Source organism: Stegostoma tigrinum, chromosome 10 (assembly GCF_030684315.1).
Source record: "Stegostoma tigrinum isolate sSteTig4 chromosome 10, sSteTig4.hap1, whole genome shotgun sequence".
Taxonomy (NCBI): domain Eukaryota; kingdom Metazoa; phylum Chordata; class Chondrichthyes; order Orectolobiformes; family Stegostomatidae; genus Stegostoma; species Stegostoma tigrinum.
The window spans coordinates 27,359,203-27,377,626 of NC_081363.1; the positions used below are offsets into that span (position 1 = coordinate 27,359,203).

Sequence of the window (18,424 nt, forward strand, 5' to 3'; positions counted from 1 at the left end):
CGAATACAATAGTATCACAGAATCTCTACAGTGCGGAAAGACGTCATTCAGCTCATCAAGTCTGTACTGACCCACCGAAGAGCATCCCTCCCAGACCCAGACCCTCACCTTATCCTTGAAATCCCACATTTCCTATTGCTAAACCAACTAACCTGCAAATGCCTGGATGCTATGGGCAATTTAGCATGGTCAATCCACCTCACCTGCACATCGCTGGGCTGTGGGAGGAAACCGGAACAGTCAGAGGAAATCCTCACAGATACAGGGAGAACATAAAAACGTCACACAGTCAGTCACTCAAGGCTAGATCAAACCAGGGTCACTGGCGCTGTGAGGCAGCAGTGCTAACCACTGAGCCACCGTGAAATAGACTTCAGCTTGGCTATTTCTCTTCAGTGGCCTAAATGAAGGTGAAGCATGGTCTAATGTTGATCTGGTGTCTGCTGATCACCCCTCATCACCTCAGTCTCAACGGGCTGGAAGCCACCTCAAATACACCTTAAATCACATTCTCTGATTGGTATTTTGCCTTTGGACCCCTGCGTAGAAAAATGTTTTGAGACAAAAACAGAAATTACTGGAGAAACTCAGCAGGTCTGGCAGCATCTGCGGAGAGAGAAACAGAATCAATGTTTCGGGTTCAGTGATCTTTCTTCAGAACTAAGAGTTGTGTTGACGTCATTTACACACAAATGAAAGCCTCCTGCCTTCTTCTGATGGGGATTGTTTCAGGAAAGATGTGTCATGCACAAAGGACCCAGAACCTAATGTTGCAAATCTTAATAACTAGGACTTGATATTCAGAGGGCATTAGACAGATTTGTATTTACTATGAGACTGATTCTTGTTTCACTATCAACTGGATTTACGGCAAAGTCTTGTCTGTACAGTGTTAATGGATAGACTTGCTACTCAGAAGTCTGAGGAAAGACAAAAATAAAACATTATCAATTCAGGTAAGTAACTTCCAAATCGATAACATGTCCAATTTTTTAGAGGCATGTGCTTCAATTCCGTTGTTATTGGGCAAGAATTTCTTCTAATAAGCAGCTATAAATTCACAGACTGTATAGAAACAAGATTTTCAGATCATAACATTTGTGCCATATGTTTTCACCATATTAACCATCTACAGTAATAATCCCACTCTCATTTCTGTTCCCTGTTGCAGCCTCCACCACCTCAGAACATTTTACATTCCTCTAGCTATGAAAATCTCTTTTAAAAAACTTTGGATATGGTTTCAACAACTGTTTGTGGTGCAGAGTTCAATGTTATGACCATTACTGTGCAATGAATCATTTATCTAACCTTTCCTTAAATTCTTACAGTGCTCATCTTAACTCAGTGCTTCACAAATTAGAAATATAGCAAGGGTCAATCTTTACCCAGTTTTTCTTCAGATTGGTAAGATGAATCCACCATTAAGGTCAGCTCTGTACTCTGTAGTAAATAGCTCTTGAGCTGCGTCATCATCTGCCGAATCTCCTGCAACATTTCGGTGCTAGAAGTATGATTCTGCATTACTTCCAATGTGTATGCTTTGTAATCCTGGACCAGGTGACCAAAATAGGACTCCTTCTCTTGAGCCAGTTCTGTTATTTTCTTCTGAATTTTCCTGTCTGTTGAGCGGAAAGCATTCAAAACATTGCTTAACGTCACAATCGACAGTCTGTTTCTTGCTTTGTCCAACATCATAGAGTGGCGTTGCTTTCTAGTTTGTGAATGAGTGTGCACTGGATCTTGCTCTTCTTCTGTGCTGCTGGTGGAGTAAGAATCCACTTCTGAAATGGGATTGGGTATGTTACCTTCAGGAGAGTACAATGACCCATCAGTTATTTTCAAATCAGTTAAGTTATATGATTGCACATAGTCACTCTGCACCGAGGAGTCAGAGGCATCTTCTGACTGATCCTTTATTGTAACTAACTTAACTATCTTTGACACTTTGTTTTCCTGACCTCTGGTAGTGTGTTCTTGATTGGCGTCTTTCTTGGCAAGTTGGGTGGATAACTTTTTTTTTCTTGGAGGTGCAATAGGTGTAGACTGACTTGATTGTTTCCATTGCTCAGTATTGGGCCTGCCTGATGTGCTGTTGTTCAGATGATCAATACTCTGCAATTTGTCACTCAGCAACTCCCGCTGTTCGTTTGCTGTAGATTTGATGGAGTCTTCGACTAGTGGCTTATCATTCACTGTGTTATCAACGCTTTGTTTCACTTCCTCAGGCTCCTTCCTTTTCTCTTCACTCTGGCTGCTGTCAAGGTCTATAGATTGCTTTTCCAATGGCCGACGCCTTGGTGGGACTGGTGGGAACTTGGGGATTGGAGTTTCTATATTGTCCACATTGATTTCGATTTCTCTTCTGGCCTGTGGCAAGGCCTCAATCTGCTTGATTAACTCGACATGCTCCGTTCCAATTTTAACTGTGTCATCATTTTCCTTGAACGCTTTGTCATACAATGACTGGCTTCTATCTCCACAGTTATCAGACAGTGCAGCAATCAGTTCTGAAGGCTTTGGCCGGGGAGGGAGTGGTGGAGGTCTCCTCACTTTTAGATCCATGTTATTTGTAGAGCTCAGGCACTGGTCTCCTGCTGGTTCTGCTGAAGGGACAGAGCTGCAATATTCTTTTATAAACACAGGATTGACAAACCACAATTTGTCATTTCCTGCTGACAACTCAGTCTCACATGAACTTTGCTTTTTATCAGCAGACAAATTCGGAGTCACTTGAAGGCTTTGAGTCTGGTTGTTAATGGTATTCAAGTCTTTCAAAGCTGGAGAAGTTTCTTCCTGACATCGTTTGTTTAAATATGAACTCCAGAAATCTAACACAGAGGACACAATAAGCAGTAAGATCTTTCAGTCAATGAAGTACAGCATAAACTGCAGAAGAGTAGCCAAAAGTAATCGTGTACTCTACATTTTAAATATTTTACATACGAGTTTATGTAAGTCTAATTGGATTCACCTTCGAAATGAAACTTTGCATTATATTCTTCATCATGCACATCTATGTAAACTGCAACATATATCATTGCTGAATCTGCAGCATAAAATTTTGAAACAATTAAATCTAATTTGGTGGTATTGCTAATTGTAAAAGTCCTGGTCATTGTCATTAGTTTGACATTTCCAGTTTTCTGCCTTGTTAATGGCAAGGAAATAGGCTACCCCCTGAACTGGGTGCACAGACCCCTGAAATTCATTCAGGGCTAGAGTCCAGCAATTTCAGAACTCCTCCACTTCAACTTGTATTCTTACCTATGATAATGAACTTAAAATACCTCAATGTGACTTTAAAAGTAGCTTCTGATTTTAAATTTATTTGGGTACAAGGTGCTGTCATTTTCCCACTTGCCTGTCCTTGACTTTGGTGTAAGGAACTGCAGGAGTTGTGATGTATCTGCCACTGGCAGCACATTTCTGGAATTTCTATGGCTCTTCCACTGAACGTGGGAATTGGGGCGGCACAGTGGCTGAGTAAAGTGATTCATTGAATATGTGTGTGGCAACATAGTTAGCATAGAGTCATGGGGCCATACAGCATAGAAATAGTCCCTTTGGTCCAACTAGTCCATGCTGACCAAACTAAACTAGGCCCACCTGCCTGGGTTTGGCCCATATCCCTCCAAAATTTAATTACTCATGTAGTTATCCAAATGGCTTTCAAATGTTGTAATTATACCTGCATCCATCACTTCCTCTGGCAGTTCATTCCACACACAAACTACTCTCTGTGTAAAATAGTTGCCCCTCATGTCCTTTGTAAAACTCTCTCCCCTCACCTCAATAACATGTTCTTAACTCCCCCATTTCAGGAAAAAGACCTTTGCTATTCACCTTATCTGTGCCCTTCTTGATTTTAAAAACCTCGACAAGGTCACCCTTCATCCTCCTACGTTCCAGTGAAAAAAGTTCCAGCCTATTTTTATAACTCAAACCCTCCATTCCCAGCAAGATCCTGGTAAATATTTTCTGAATTCTCTCCAATTTAATAGTATTCTTCCTCTAGTAGGGTGACCAGAATTGGTTACAGTACTCCAGAAAAGACCTTAGTAATGTCCTGTACAAATTCAACATTACATCCCAATTTCTGCACTCCATGTTTCTCCAAATTTGACCATTACCTCAGGGCTTCACAAATTTGAGGGTTGTCAGGTCCAAGGCAGTAATGGCTACCATTGAGCTCTGACTGAGTGAACATCTGTTGTGAGGCAGTGTAAATTGTCGCGTTTTTCAAACTGTGGAAATAGCCTAAGTATCTGAACCTTGTGTTCTGGCTCCTGAAGCTTTAAAAACCGTGTACTTCACATGCATTTCAAAAACATTGAAATATCCTGGTAACTCTCTCCATTCCACCTCACTACCTGGCCTGCTCTTGTCATTCTCTCTCAGAGGGTCATGCGAATCTCCCAGCCTTGGAAAAAGAGGCAGAAATTTTGAGAACCACTGTGTTACACATTTTGGGGACCACTTGAAAGGAGTTTTATAGAATCATTAACATCAAGTAGTCACAACGAATTTGAAATTAAACTGAGCATTATTTTGTTTACTTCTTTTCATTGTGTGTTCTTAAAGAAGCATTTTGTTGAGCCAAAGACATCATGAGGATGAAGAGGCTTGGAAACATTGCCAGAAACAATAATGTGAAGTGAAAATGTAATACTTTATGCATTAACAAGATGAGGGGGTTACAGGCTAGACAGCATTTATTATCCAGAGGGCAGTTAAGAGTCAACCACATTGCTGTGGGTCTCGAGTCACATGTAGGTCAAATGAGCTTAGGATGGCAGTTTCCTTCCCTAAAGGACATTAGTGAATCAGATGGGTTTTTCCCCAACAATGGGTTCATGGTCATCAACACACTCTTAATTCCAGATATATTATTTAATTCAAATTCCACCATCTGCTGTGGCAGGATTCGAACCTTAGTTCCCGAAATGTCATCTGTGTCCCTTGGTTAACAGCCCAGCATTAATACCACTAGGCTACTACCTCCCCTGTGGTGCACATCCATTGTAACAAAGTCAGCCATCATTATCATTCAAGATGTCGAACACAGATTCTACAACAGACAAAATTTTCTGTCGGTGCATACCTATTCCCAGATGCGAAACAACTTGTAACTCTTCAGAATTTGTTGCTTCTGCTATTGCTTGTGGCAAAACCAGTGTTGATGGCAGTATATCTCTACATGCATAAAGAAAAGAATACAAAGTAAGTTCCTAAAAAGATATACTCAAGATGAATGCAAGTCTGTTGAAAGATATTATTGTAATGTTTTGCTAACCAATAACTTTAAAACCTATAGATAACACAGTGTGTAGTTGGATGAACAGAGCAGGCCAAGCAGCAGCAGAGGAGCAGCAAAGTTTGATGTTTCAGGTCAAGACTCTTCTTCAGAAATTTTCTGAAGAAGGGTCTCGACCCGAAATGTCAAACTTTCCTGCTCCTCTGATGCTGCTTGGCCTGCTCTGTTCATCCAGCTTCACACTGTGTTATCTCAGATTCTCCAGCATCGGCAGTTCTTACTATCATTTTAAAACTTATAGTACATTAGATACGTAGCACTTTAAGTAAAAAAAATGCTCTCATTCTCACTGGTAAAGAGAAAGTTATGTGGCAATTGTCCTTTCTCGATTCTGAAAGGGAATAGATAATGTAGAATATGGATGGAATGAGGTAGGTAGGATGGTGAGGTAGCAGAACCCACCACCTACCTCCCTTTGCCTGAATTTGGTTTTGGCTGTGAAGGCCTGAACTTTAACTTCTTGCACTTGAAGTGGTAACTTCATAAACATTTAAGGATTGTTTGCCTCTGAGATGCAATAATTTCAGTTCAAGGCGAGATGGGAAAGAGTCGGCCAAACTGACTGTTAAGACAGTGTAGGCAGCCTGCCAGCCAAAGTGGAGCTGGGTCTCTCAAATTAAAACTGAGGGACTGGTTATAGGGGATTGGCCGCAGGGGCTCCCCATCGCTCTTCTATCTCAATCCCTCAGCACCATTTTCCCTGCAAACTGTGAGGTCCCCACCAAACAACACTGACCCTCCATTTGGGAAAGAGTGACCCCCCCTCGCCCCCCCACTTCCCAGGGTCTGGGTGATGTCCCAGCAGCAGCTACGGTCCTGTCAGTGACACTGCCGAGTTTCGGATTTCTCAGCCTCATACTGCCCAGTAGCTCTCTGCGGCCAGTATAACCTCATAATATCGACCCAAATCCCAGTGAAACCAATCAGTAGCCTAACTGCAGGAAGATCCAGCAGCTTTCAAATGCTGAGATCCCAAAGGAAACACCAGCAAAACTTGCGAATGGTCCATTCTGGTCCAAGTTGTCTTATTTACTTCAAACACAGAGCTCCAGTGCGACCAGTAAGTTTTTTTTACAACTGTTATGTTGTTTTTAAATAAATTGTATTTTCCCCTCTAGGGAAACTCTGAGTTTTTCTCAAACCTGTCTCAATTTCAAACTTAATCCAAAAACAGAAAGATACCACCAACCTTTCCAGAATCACAGTAGGTGGCTTGCGGTTGAAGAATGGTAAATTTACATGTTTACATAGGAAGAGGATAGAGATGATGAGATTTTTATTTTTCTTAGAGGGTTGTTTGTCTCTGCTATTCTCATCATAGACAACAGTTGGGGCTGCATCAGTGAATTTATTCAAGGTTGAGTTAGATAGGGGCAAAAACCGAAATTGCTGCAGAAACTCAGCAGGTCTGGCAGCATCTGCGAAGCGAAAGCAGAATTAGTGTTTTGAATCCAGTCACCCTTTTTCAGAACATTTTGGTCAGTGGACTTGAAGTGTTAACTCTCAAGGTCTTCCACACGCTTCCGCTTCCTGCCTTCAAACAACTGCCAAACTTTAAACAGGCCATTATTCGCAGCAAACTACCCAGACTTCAGGACAACATTGATGACAATACCTCACAACCCTGTCATGGTAACCACTGCAAGACATGTCATCTTTGAAATGGACACTACCATGTGGGAACACCACCCATCACGTGCACGGCAGATCTTCATGTGACTCAGCCAACATTGTCTATCTCATACACTGCAGGTAAGAATACCACCAGGCATAGTATATTGGCGAAACCACGCAGATGCTATGATGATGGATGAATGGACACCACACAACAATCGCCAGACAGAGATGTACCCTCCCAGTCGGCGAACACTTCACTGCTCAAAGGCATTTGGCTTGGATCTCCATGTAAACGTCCTCCAAGGTGGACTCTGGGATACACTACAATGCAGAGTCACTGAGCAGAGGCTGATAGCCAAGTTCTGTACCCATGAGATGGCTTCAACTGGGATCCCGGGTTCATGTCGCACTACAGGTGACCTCACCACACTATACACTCATACACTCTCACACACACAGCACAGTCACACACACACACACACACACACACACACACACACACACACACACACACACACACTCACTCACACACTGTCTCTCCCCCTCTCTCACACACACACTCACTCACTCACAATCTCTCTCCCCCTCTCTCTCTCACACACACACACACACACACTCTCTCCCCCTCTCCCACACACACATATACACACACACACACACACACCCACCCACACACACACACACACACACACACACACACACACACACATATTCCATTTTGCTCAAAAGCACAAATTTTATAGAAAGTCAATGCGGTATTTATAAATTCCTACTTTAGATATAAAACCAGTCTGACTCCAAACTAAAACACAAACAGCTAAATATGGCCTCACATCTAACATTCACTGTCTGTCCTAAAATGTCACTTCTTCTTTACACTGATAAAACCTTTAGTTTTGTCAGGACAGTGACTTGAAAGAAATACATAGATTTACATATACATATTAATCAAATAAAACCTTCCAACTGATTAAGGATTTAATAGCATATTAGATTTGTTTATTACATCCTCATCAGTGGCGTGACCCTTTGATCTTCTACTTATAAATTCTGTGTTGGATACTACCTCTCTCACTAACACCAGAGGAAGGAGCACTGCTCTGAAAGCGTGTGGTTTCAAATAAATAATGTTTTTATCTTATTTCTGACCTTGTCTATGCCAGTCCAACACCAGCATATGCACATCACTGCTTTCTCTCCACAGATGTTGCCCACCCACTGCGAGTCTCCAGCAATTTCTGTTTTTGCTTCAGATCTTCGTTATGTACGGTTCTTTGCTTTAATTTATTTGAGTTAGATAGAGCTTTGATAGAAAAGGAACTTTATGAATGTGGAGGCAAACAGGCAAGCCTTCTGGAGACCACAAGACCAGCTGTGATTTTATGGAATGGTACAGCCAGCTGGAAATGTTGAATGGCCTACTTCTGCTCTAAACTCTAATGTTCCTGTATTTTCAGGTCTCTTGAGAAGTGAGAATGCCAGCACTGTATCACGGTTAATGCTAAAGTTCATCACATATATCCCACAGGGAGAGTTTCAATGTTCATGAATAATTTTAGAACACAGAACATAGAACAGAGAACAGTTCAGTACAGTACAGGCCCTTCCACCCGCTATGTTCTGCCGAAATTTTACCCTAATCCTAAGCTCTATCTAAACTCCACCCCTACCTTATACTATCATCCTTATGCCTATCAAATAGCCGCTCAAATGCCTCTAATGAGGCCGACTCTACTACCCTCTCCAGCAATGCATTCCACACCCTAACATTCCGTGTAAAGAACCTACCTCTGACATCTCCCCTATATGTACCTCCACTCACTTTAAAACTATGCCCCCTCATCATAGCTACCTCCACCCTAGGAAAAAGTCTCTGGCTGTCCACTCTATCTATACCTCTGATCATTTTGTGCACCTCTATCAAGTCATTCTCATCCTTCGTCATTCTAAAGAGAAAAGCCCTGGCCCCCTCAACCTTTCCTCGTAAGACCTTCCCTCCATTCCTGGCAACATCCTGGTAAATCTCCTCTACACCTTTTCCAACGCCTCCACACCTTTTCTGTAATGAGGCAACCAGAACTGGACACAATACTCCAGATGTGGCCGAACCAGGGTTTTGTATAGCTGGAGCATAACATCAGGGCTCTCAAAATCAATCCTTCTTTTAATAAAAGCTAACACACCATATGCCTTCTTAACAACTCTATCCACCTGGGTGGCAGCTTTCAGGGAACTGTGGACATGAACCTCAAGATCCCTCTGCTCCTCCACATTGCCAAGAATCCTTTCGTTAACCCTGCATTCTGCTTTCAAGTTTGTCCTTCCAAAATGAATCACCTCACACTTTTCAGGGTTAAACTCCATCTGCCATTTCTCAGCCCAGCTCTGCATCTTACCAATGTCCCTTTGTAACCTTTACAATAGGATTGTTAATAATATTGCTTCCAAGATGAACTAGGAGTTGAGGCTGTAACTTTACTCCTATCGAGGCTCATTACTTGTTTTCCATCATACATTTGTGGCTTTGCATTATCTCTGCTGATTCATGTGGCCTTTCACAATTGGAACCCTGTAACCCTTTGGTTTCAATTGGACTATTGTTACAAGCATGCTCGTTTCAACAAATAACAAACACAAGTGCAAGTCTTCAGACCATTAATCAAAGGTAGAATTCCTTGAGTTGGTACAGTGCGTGACAACAAATGAAAAGGGGTTCTCATCCTGAGTAAACATGGCAATAAAGCTTAAATCAAAACAAAATTTAAAGAGAAACGCAGAGCAAGAAACAGTAATGCAATGTAAATATTTTTGTGCATTATCTTGCCAATAAGCCCCAGTATAGAGTCTCATACGTATTTTAAAATAGACATAGTTGACAGAAAAAGAAGAATTTGAGAGACTGACCAGGAAAATGATGTTTGCTTGGGTGAATGACTTGGATGAAAGCACAGTTTACACTTGAATGGCTATGCCTAATATCACATGATCCTGTCAGCTCAATTTTTAGTTTAGAGCCACAACAGGCAATCAGCGAGGGAATCTATGATTCTATGAAGATGGGGATGGGGAACAGGGAGTGGGAGTGGGTCGAAGAAGCAAGCAAATATAAATTTCTTTGGTAGATAGCAAGATGCTGGAGTCAGAGATAGTACAGTGTGGAGCTGGAGGAACACACAGGCCAGGCAACATCACAGGAGGAAGAAAGTTGATGTTTCGGGTTGGGACCCTTCGGAAAAGTCTTCAGAGAGTCATTCAAGGAATAATGGTTGGGTTGCTGAAAGCTAGTGCAAAAACGGCAGACCTGTACAATGTCAGTCCTGAGCAAGGGGCTCACCTTTGTCCCCCTACAACCACACATCAACGAATACCAGTCACGGTTGGACATAGAGCAGTTTTTCCGCCGTCTTCGCCTCCACGCTTACTTCTTCAACCGGGAACCCAACCCTCCTTCCACTGACCCCTTCACCCGCTTCCAACACAAGTCCTCCTCCTGGACACCACCCCCAGGCCTCCTACCCTCCCTCGACCTCTTCATCTCCAACTGCCGTCGAGACATCAACCGCCTCAACCTCTCCACCCCTCTCACCCACTCCAACCTCTCCCCCGCAGAACGGGCAGCCCTCCGCTCCCTCCGCTCCAACCCCAACCTCTCCATCAAACCCGCAGACAAGGGTGGCGCAGTGGTAGTATGGCGTACTGACCTCTACATCGCCGAGGCCAGACGCCAACTCTCCGACACCACCTCCTACCGCCTCCTCGATCATGACCCCACACCCGAGCACCAAACCATCATCTCCAACACCATTCACGACCTCATCACCTCAGGGGACCTCCCACCCACAGCCTCCAACCTCATTGTTCCCCAACCCCGCACGGCCCGTTTCTATCTCCTTCCCAAAATCCACAAACCTGCCTGCCCTGGTCGACCCATCGTCTCAGCCTGCTCCTGCCCCACCGAACTCATCTCCACCTATCTGGACTCCATTTTCTCCCCTTTGGTCCAGGAACTCCCCACCTATGTCCGTGACACCACCCACGCCCTCCACCTCCTCCAGGACTTCCAATTCCCTGGCCCCCAACACCTCATATTCACCATGGACGTCCAGTCCCTGTACACCTGAATTCCGCATGGAGATGGCCTCAAGGCCCTCCGCTTCTTCCTGTCCCGCAGGTCCGACCAGGCCCCCTCCACCGACACTCTCATCCGCCTAGCGGAACTCGTCCTCACACTCAACAACTTCTCTTTTGACTCCTCCCACTTCCTACAGACCAAGGGGGTGGCCATGGGCACCCGCATGGGCCCCAGCTATGCCTGCCTCTTTGTAGGTTACGTGGAACAGTCCATCTTCCGCACCTACACAGGCCCCAAACCCCACCTCTTCCTCCGGTACATTGATGACTGCATCGGCGCCGCCTCTTGCTCCCCAGAGGAGCTCGAACAGTTCATCCACTTCACCAACACCTTCCACCCCAACCTTCAGTTCACCTGGGCCATCTCCAGCACATCCCTCACCTTCCTGGACCTCTCAGTCTCCATCTCAGGCAACCAGCTTGTAACTGATGTCCATTTCAAGCCCACCGACTCCCACAGCTACCTAGAATACACCTCCTCCCACCCACCCTCCTGCAAAAATTCCATCCCCTATTCCCAATTCCTCCGCCTCCGCCGCATCTGCTCCCACGATAAGACATTCCACTCCCGCACATCCCAGATGTCCAAGTTCTTTAAGGACCGCAACTTTCCCCCCACGGTGATTGAGAACGCCCTTGACCGCGTCTCCCGCATTTCCCGCGACACATCCCTCACACCCCGCCCCCTCCACAACCGCCCCAAGAGGATCCCCCTCGTTCTCACACACCACCCTACCAACCTCCGGATACAACGCATTATCCTCCGACACTTCCGCCATTTACAATCCGACCCCACCACCCAAGACATTTTTCCATCCCCACCCCTGTCTGCTTTCCGGAGAGACCACTCTCTCCGTGACTCCCTTGTTCGCTCCACACTGCCCTCCAACCCCACCACACCCGGCACCTTCCCCTGCAACCGCAGGAAATGCTACACTTGTCCCCACACCTCCTCCCTCACCCCCATCCCAGGCCCCAAGATGACATTCCACATTAAGCAGAGGTTCACCTGCACATCTGCCAATGTGGTATACTGCATCCACTGTACCCGGTGCGGCTTTCTCTACATTGGGGAAACCAAGCGGAGGCTTGGGGACCGCTTTGCAGAACACCTCCGCTCAGTTCGCAACAAACAACTGCACCTCCCAGTCGCAAACCATTTCCACTCCCCCTCCCATTCTCTTGATGACATGTCCATCATGGGCCTCCTGCACTGCCACAATGATGCCACCCGAAGGTTGCAGGAACAGCAACTCATATTCCGCCTGGGAACCCTGCAGCCATATGGTATCAATGTGGACTTCACCAGTTTCAAAATCTCCCCTTCCCCTACTGCATCCCTAAACCAGCCCAGTTCATCCCCTCCCCCCACTGCACCACACAACCAGCCCAGCTCTTCCCCTCCACCCACTGCATCCCAAAACCAGTCCAACCTGTCTCTGCCTCCCTAACCGGTTCTTCCTCTCACCCATCCCTTCCTCCCACCCCAAGCCGCACCCCCAGCTACCTACTAACCTCATCCCACCTCCTTGACCTGTCCGTCTTCCCTGGACTGACCTATCCCCTCCCTACCTCCCCACCTACACCCTCTCCACCTATCTTCTTTACTCTCCATCTTCGGTCCGCCTCCCCCTCTCTCCCTATTTATTCCAGTTCCCTCCCCCCATCCCCCTCTCTGATGAAGGGTCTAGGCCCGAAACGTCAGCTTTTGTGCTCCTGAGATGCTGCTTGGCCTGCTGTGTTCATCCAGCCTCACATTTTATTATCTTGGAATCTCCAGCATCTGCAGTTCCCATTATCTCAGACCTGTACAATGCATCCATTTATAACTGAGGCTTATAACCAAGATCTTAGGTATATCATGGGACCCTGACTTGAACATTAGATGTGATTCCATCTCTAACTTGAAAGAGCAGTGGATCTGACTGCCCTTTTTCAAACAATCTGCAACAGGGTCATAAATATCCTAACTCTAGTAACAGCTACTTATCCATCTACATAGCAGCAGCATTTAAAACTGACTTGAGTTGCTCTTGTGCTAGAGGTGGTGCCTGGAACCAAACCTCTTGACAGTAGAAATTTAAAGTGCAGAGAACAAATGCTGCTTTGTACTGACTGTCAAATGGAGTCTAGCAGTACACATATTCATTAATGAGAGAAGAATCATTATCCTTGAAGCTTGAATCTGAAGAAGTGCCTTACTAGATAGCCCTTTACATTAGTATTGTTTGGGGCGGTTTACACTGAGTTTGTAAATGCAGATTATGAAATATCATGCCTGCAATGCAATTTGTGCATACTGATTCTGAAGTAAATTCTAAGCAGCATTTTGCACCAGGCACACGAGGATGTTAACAGGATGGTTATATTTCTTCATTCAGTTTTTCATCTCCCTGAATTTTCTTGCTCAGAGAACTTTCTTGAAGTGGACTCTGAAGATAGGCACTCTGGAGACACCTCTAGTATTTAGGCATCATTTGAATGACATGCCACATTCAACTGGATTTGTCCTGGCTACTGTTCTAAAGAGGCAACTTCCAATTTTTGCCTAAAATGGGTAGACTTTCTGCCCAATGCCACTGGAACAGACCCAAACCAATTTCAGAATCAGGATTCAATTTTCAATGGGTAATGTCAAATGATACTTCTTTAAACATTTTTCACTCACAGGATGTATGTGCCATTGATGAGGCCAGCATTTATTCTCACTTCTAATTTGTCTGAAAATGGCTGGCTTGCTAGGCCATTTGAAAGGGCATTTAAAATCCAACCACATTACTATGGCTCTGGAGTCATATGTAGGCCAGACCAGGTAAGGACAGTAGATTTCTTTTCCTAAAGAGCTTTAGAGAAGTAGCTGGGTTCTTACAACAATCGACAATGGTTACATAGTCACCATTATGTTAGTTTTTCATTCCAGGTTTTTATTAGGATTAGGGTTAGGGTTACGGTTAGGGTTAGGGTTAATATTTTCAACTTCTAATAGCTCGGAAAATTACAGCCTTCCATTAAGATGTGCAGAGCAAGTGAGTTGAGATTCCAACGGAATGGGCTGTGTTTGAGTTATGATGCATTTAGAAAGTGGAACTCTATGTGTACTATACAGTCATACTATTGAATCATGATTTCTGCTATAACATAGTTATTCATCATTATTACATAACATGCCTTCCTTATTAGGTAAGTACATGGCTCCCACACAACTCTTGGCAGATATATTGTGCAATCAACCTCCAACAATATTGCCATGATGTCAATCTGTAGATTTCTTGTAAAATTCCTAAAGCCTCCATGATGGAAATTAGTGCTGTGAGGTTATCATTGGAAATGGGTTCGTGTTGTTTACATCAGGGTAACAATGGACAAAGAGTTAATCCACCCAGCTGAGAAACAGCAGCATAGGGGCAGATGACAAGACAGCAGATTTTGTTTATAATTGGATGAAAAACTACATTAAACACACAACATATTTTTGTTACGTTATAGCACTGACCACACTGGGATTCTAAGAACAAATATTAAAACCTGTATTGCACACCACATCACATGAACAGAATGGATCAGCCAAACATTAACTTACCTGCTCACGCAATAGAATGTCACCATTTTGAAGATGTCTTCAAAAGCCAATAAGGAGCCATCCAAATACATAACTGAAAAGAAAAAGAAAAGAATTGACAGCTTCAGTAACCCTGAGTTAATAGTGTTACATCTATAAACTGCCAGGGACTATTTGCTATGTGAACATATTTCCAAGTTTGCCACATATTAAACTGATGCCATGTGTTGAGTGCTAATGTAGCAGTCTATCAGTCCACCAACAGCAGAGACAATAGCAAGAAATACATCCTTCCCCACGCTGGGGTCAGGTACTGAGTGTCTTTGATCAAGGGCCTTCCCCCCCAATCCAGGAGCCCTCAAGTGACCCCGACTAAAGGAACCACCCACCTGCTGCTGACCTAATAGTGGTGATTTCTCAATGAGACCACTTTGAGCTGATTAAATGATGCCTACCACCAAATGTGACACAAGGGAGGACCCAAGATTCTGCCTGATGAGAACACTGTGGGCATTGGAGCCATAATGCTGCATGAAATGACTGGATGTGTCATCTCCCAGATTAAAAAAAAGACCCATACAACCATTCAGATCAGCAAGAGGCTGCAATATAAGCCTGCAACCATAAACCTGAAGCTGCAGCTTGCTACTGGGACACAGGGTAACTTGACAAATTGAACAGATATTCTGCATTGGTCTTCATGATACAAGTAACATTCCCGAAATAGCTGTAAATCAGGAAACGGAAGGCAGAAACAAACTCAGGAAAACTATAGTCACCAGGGAGGTAGTAGAGATTCCATCTGAGCAAATTAGTGGAGCTATGGCCTGAAAAGTCCTGACCCCTGATGAACTTCACCTTCAGCTCTTAAAGAGGTGACTGGTGAGACAATTGATGCATGATCTTAATTTTCCAAACTTCCGTAATATTTGGGAAAAGTTCAATTAGGCTGGAAAATAGTGAATGTAATTCCTTTATCTGAAAAGAGAGGGAGCTATCAAACAGGAAACTACAGGTCTGTTGCAGGGAAAATGTTAGAAGCTGTTATTGAAAAAACTATAACAGGGCATTTTGAAAAGCTCAAGGTAAACACGGTTTATTAGTCAATATGGTTTTATTAAAGGGGAACTACGATGAACCAATTTATTGGCGATCTTTTAGAAAGCAACATAGGCTGTGAATTGCACTGTATTTAGATTTTCAGAGAACATAGAGTCATAAGTGATAACAGTGTGGAGCTGGAGGAACACAGCAGGCCAGGCAGCACCAGAGAAGCAGGAATGTTGATGTTGCAGGTCAGGACCCTTCTTCAGAGATAGCTCATAAAATGCCTCATTAAAGATTATGAAGGAAAATAGAAGCTTGCTGTGTACTGTGAAACAGTTGGCATTTAGTTAGAAGTCTGGCTGTTTAGCAGGAAACAAAGCAGACATAAACTGATCATTTTCAGCTGGCAGGACGTACTGAATAGTGTCATTGGGGTCATTGCTGGGACCTCAACATTTTACAATCTCTATAAACGATTTGATAAAGGGACAGAAGCTATAGTTGCTAAATCTGCTGATGACAGGAAGAGAAAGGACTTTAACATCAATTCACAATAAACCTACAAAGTATGAGACCACCTGACAGGAATATTGTTCCTCTTCTCTCTCTGGAAAAACCTATAAAAGTCTCTAAAAATGTCAAGGCCGTCTGGTTTAGACATCCATGCTGACATTCCTAAATCGATTGGACAGTGTCTTATACTGTGTAATCTACACAAGTGTCAGGTCAAGGCTAACAAATAACTCCAAGTATTAGGTAAACTAAAAGTGACCTTGAGTTAAAGTGATGGATAGGGGAAGTAGTGATGCTTTGGGTATCTGTGGTCATCGACCAGAGGTACTTGATCAATCGACTGATTCGGGAAAACAGCTCCTGGAAATAAAGTTCACTGATGGGTGCCGGGAGGCAAGGAACAGTCCTCACCTGGCAGCTGCCTTCTTCTGATAGAGGAAGACCTGAGAAAACAGAGGAAGACTGGGCAAAGAATTTGCTAATGTCTTGGCTGAAAATGGCTTCCAGCCCATTCTTCAATTCTCGATCTATGACAATATATTATCTCCCAACACCGTGGGCTCTTAACTCAGCCAAGAAGCCCCAGGATTTAATGGAGATGTATAAAATCATAAAATAGACAGAATAAATAAAAACTGTTTCTGATGGCTAAAGTCTTGATAATCAGATGAAACATTTAATTACGTTAAATTTGATTGGCAAAAGAAATAAAGGCAACATGAAGAAAAATCCTTCCCAAAACAGTGGTCAGGGTTTGGAATGCACCTCACCTCCTGATATTGTAATGGATATGGGTTAAATTCGTGTTTGAAAGAAAATTGGTGAAATACTTGGAGAATAAAGGGAAAGAACAGATGCAGAACATTTTGGTCAGAGTGAGGGCTTTGAAAAATAACAGCAAAGACTTGACTGACTAAATGATTTTCTTTTGTGCTCCACTATTCTAATCTATAAGACCCTAAGTCCAGCACATATGTATTTAATAGACAATTTCACTCACAGCCAAAAGTTGGGAGTTGAGGGAGGGAACACAGATAAGGGGGCTTGGAAATGAGGAAAGAACTCGGGCTGATGTTTTCTTTGCTCTGTCCTGGGTTGAAGACACTAACAAATACAAAGGAGGGGTTTCTCAGCTGGAGATGAAGAAAAACCAATCAGGGAGTCAGGGTGAGTCAGCACAGCTTTGTCAAGGGTTGATCATGCCTGATAAATCCATTCAAATTCTTTGAGGAGGTAACAAGCAAGTTAGACAAAGGAGAGCCAGTGGATATGATCAATCTGAATTTCCAGGGGGCCTCTGAAAAGGTGCCACACAGAAGGATGCTCAATAACTTATGAGCCCATGGTATAAGGAGCAAGGTCCTGGCACGTGTAGAGGATAGGCTGACTGGCAGAAAGCAGACAGGAGGGTTAAGAGGTCTTTTCAGGATGGCAGCCGGTAACCAGTGAAGTTTTGCAGAGGTTAGTGTTGGGACCACAACTGTTCACGTCATATATTAATGATCTGGATAGGGAAACTGAGGGCATTGTTGCTAAGTTTGCCGATGATGGAAAAATTGGGTGGGGGGAGGGTAGTGTTCAGGAAACAGGGAGGCTGCAAAAGGATTTGAACAGGCAGATGGAATATTGTATGGGAAAGTGTGAGCTTATGCACTTTGGTAGGAGGAATTAAGGCACAGACTATTTTCTAAACAGGGAAATCCGATGCAAAAAGAGACATAGGAGTCCTGGTGTGGGGTTTTCTTTAGTTTAACATGTAGGTTAAGTTGGCTGTGAGGAAGGCAAATGCAATATGTGCATTCACTTTAAGAGGGCTAGAATACAAGAACAGAGATGTACTGCTGAAGCTGTATAAGGCTCTGGTCAAACTGTATTTGGAATGAGCAGCTGAGAGTCCTGTACCTAAGAAAGGATGTGCTAGCATTGGAGGGAATCCAGAGGAGGCTGACAAGAATGATCCCAGTGTGATAATACTTTAAGAGGTATATTTTCTCCTTTTTTTTGTGTGAGGCCTTGTGATTTTTTTTAAAAGGTTGGCATATTAGAAGTAGCATGAAAAAGTGGGGTCAAGCTCCCACAGAATCAGGACTTTAGTTTAGCTTTCGGTAGTTGTTGGGATTTTGAAGCTGCTATATATCTGTCCCTGCCACAGCAAAACGTTTGTGTTCTCACTCTCCCTCAGAGCTTTCTCTTGGTGTTCTTTCCACCTGGACTGGAGAATTGCACATGAGACTGTCTGT

The 18,424-nt window shown here is 43.8% G+C and overlaps 1 protein-coding gene across 1 annotated transcript in view; it reads right to left on the reverse strand.

Annotated features, from left to right (window-relative positions):
* The window catches only part of rin3 (Ras and Rab interactor 3), a 108,995-nt gene that overhangs the window by 37,893 nt on the left and 52,678 nt on the right, over positions 1 to 18,424 (reverse strand). Inside the window, exons 4-6 of the mRNA XM_048538379.2 lie at positions 14,646 to 14,718; positions 5,105 to 5,196; positions 1,389 to 2,831 (exon numbers count right to left, since the gene is read on the reverse strand). Coding sequence (XP_048394336.1) covers positions 1,389 to 2,831; positions 5,105 to 5,196; positions 14,646 to 14,718 — 1,608 coding nt within the window. The remainder of the gene's footprint in view (positions 1 to 1,388; positions 2,832 to 5,104; positions 5,197 to 14,645; positions 14,719 to 18,424) is intronic.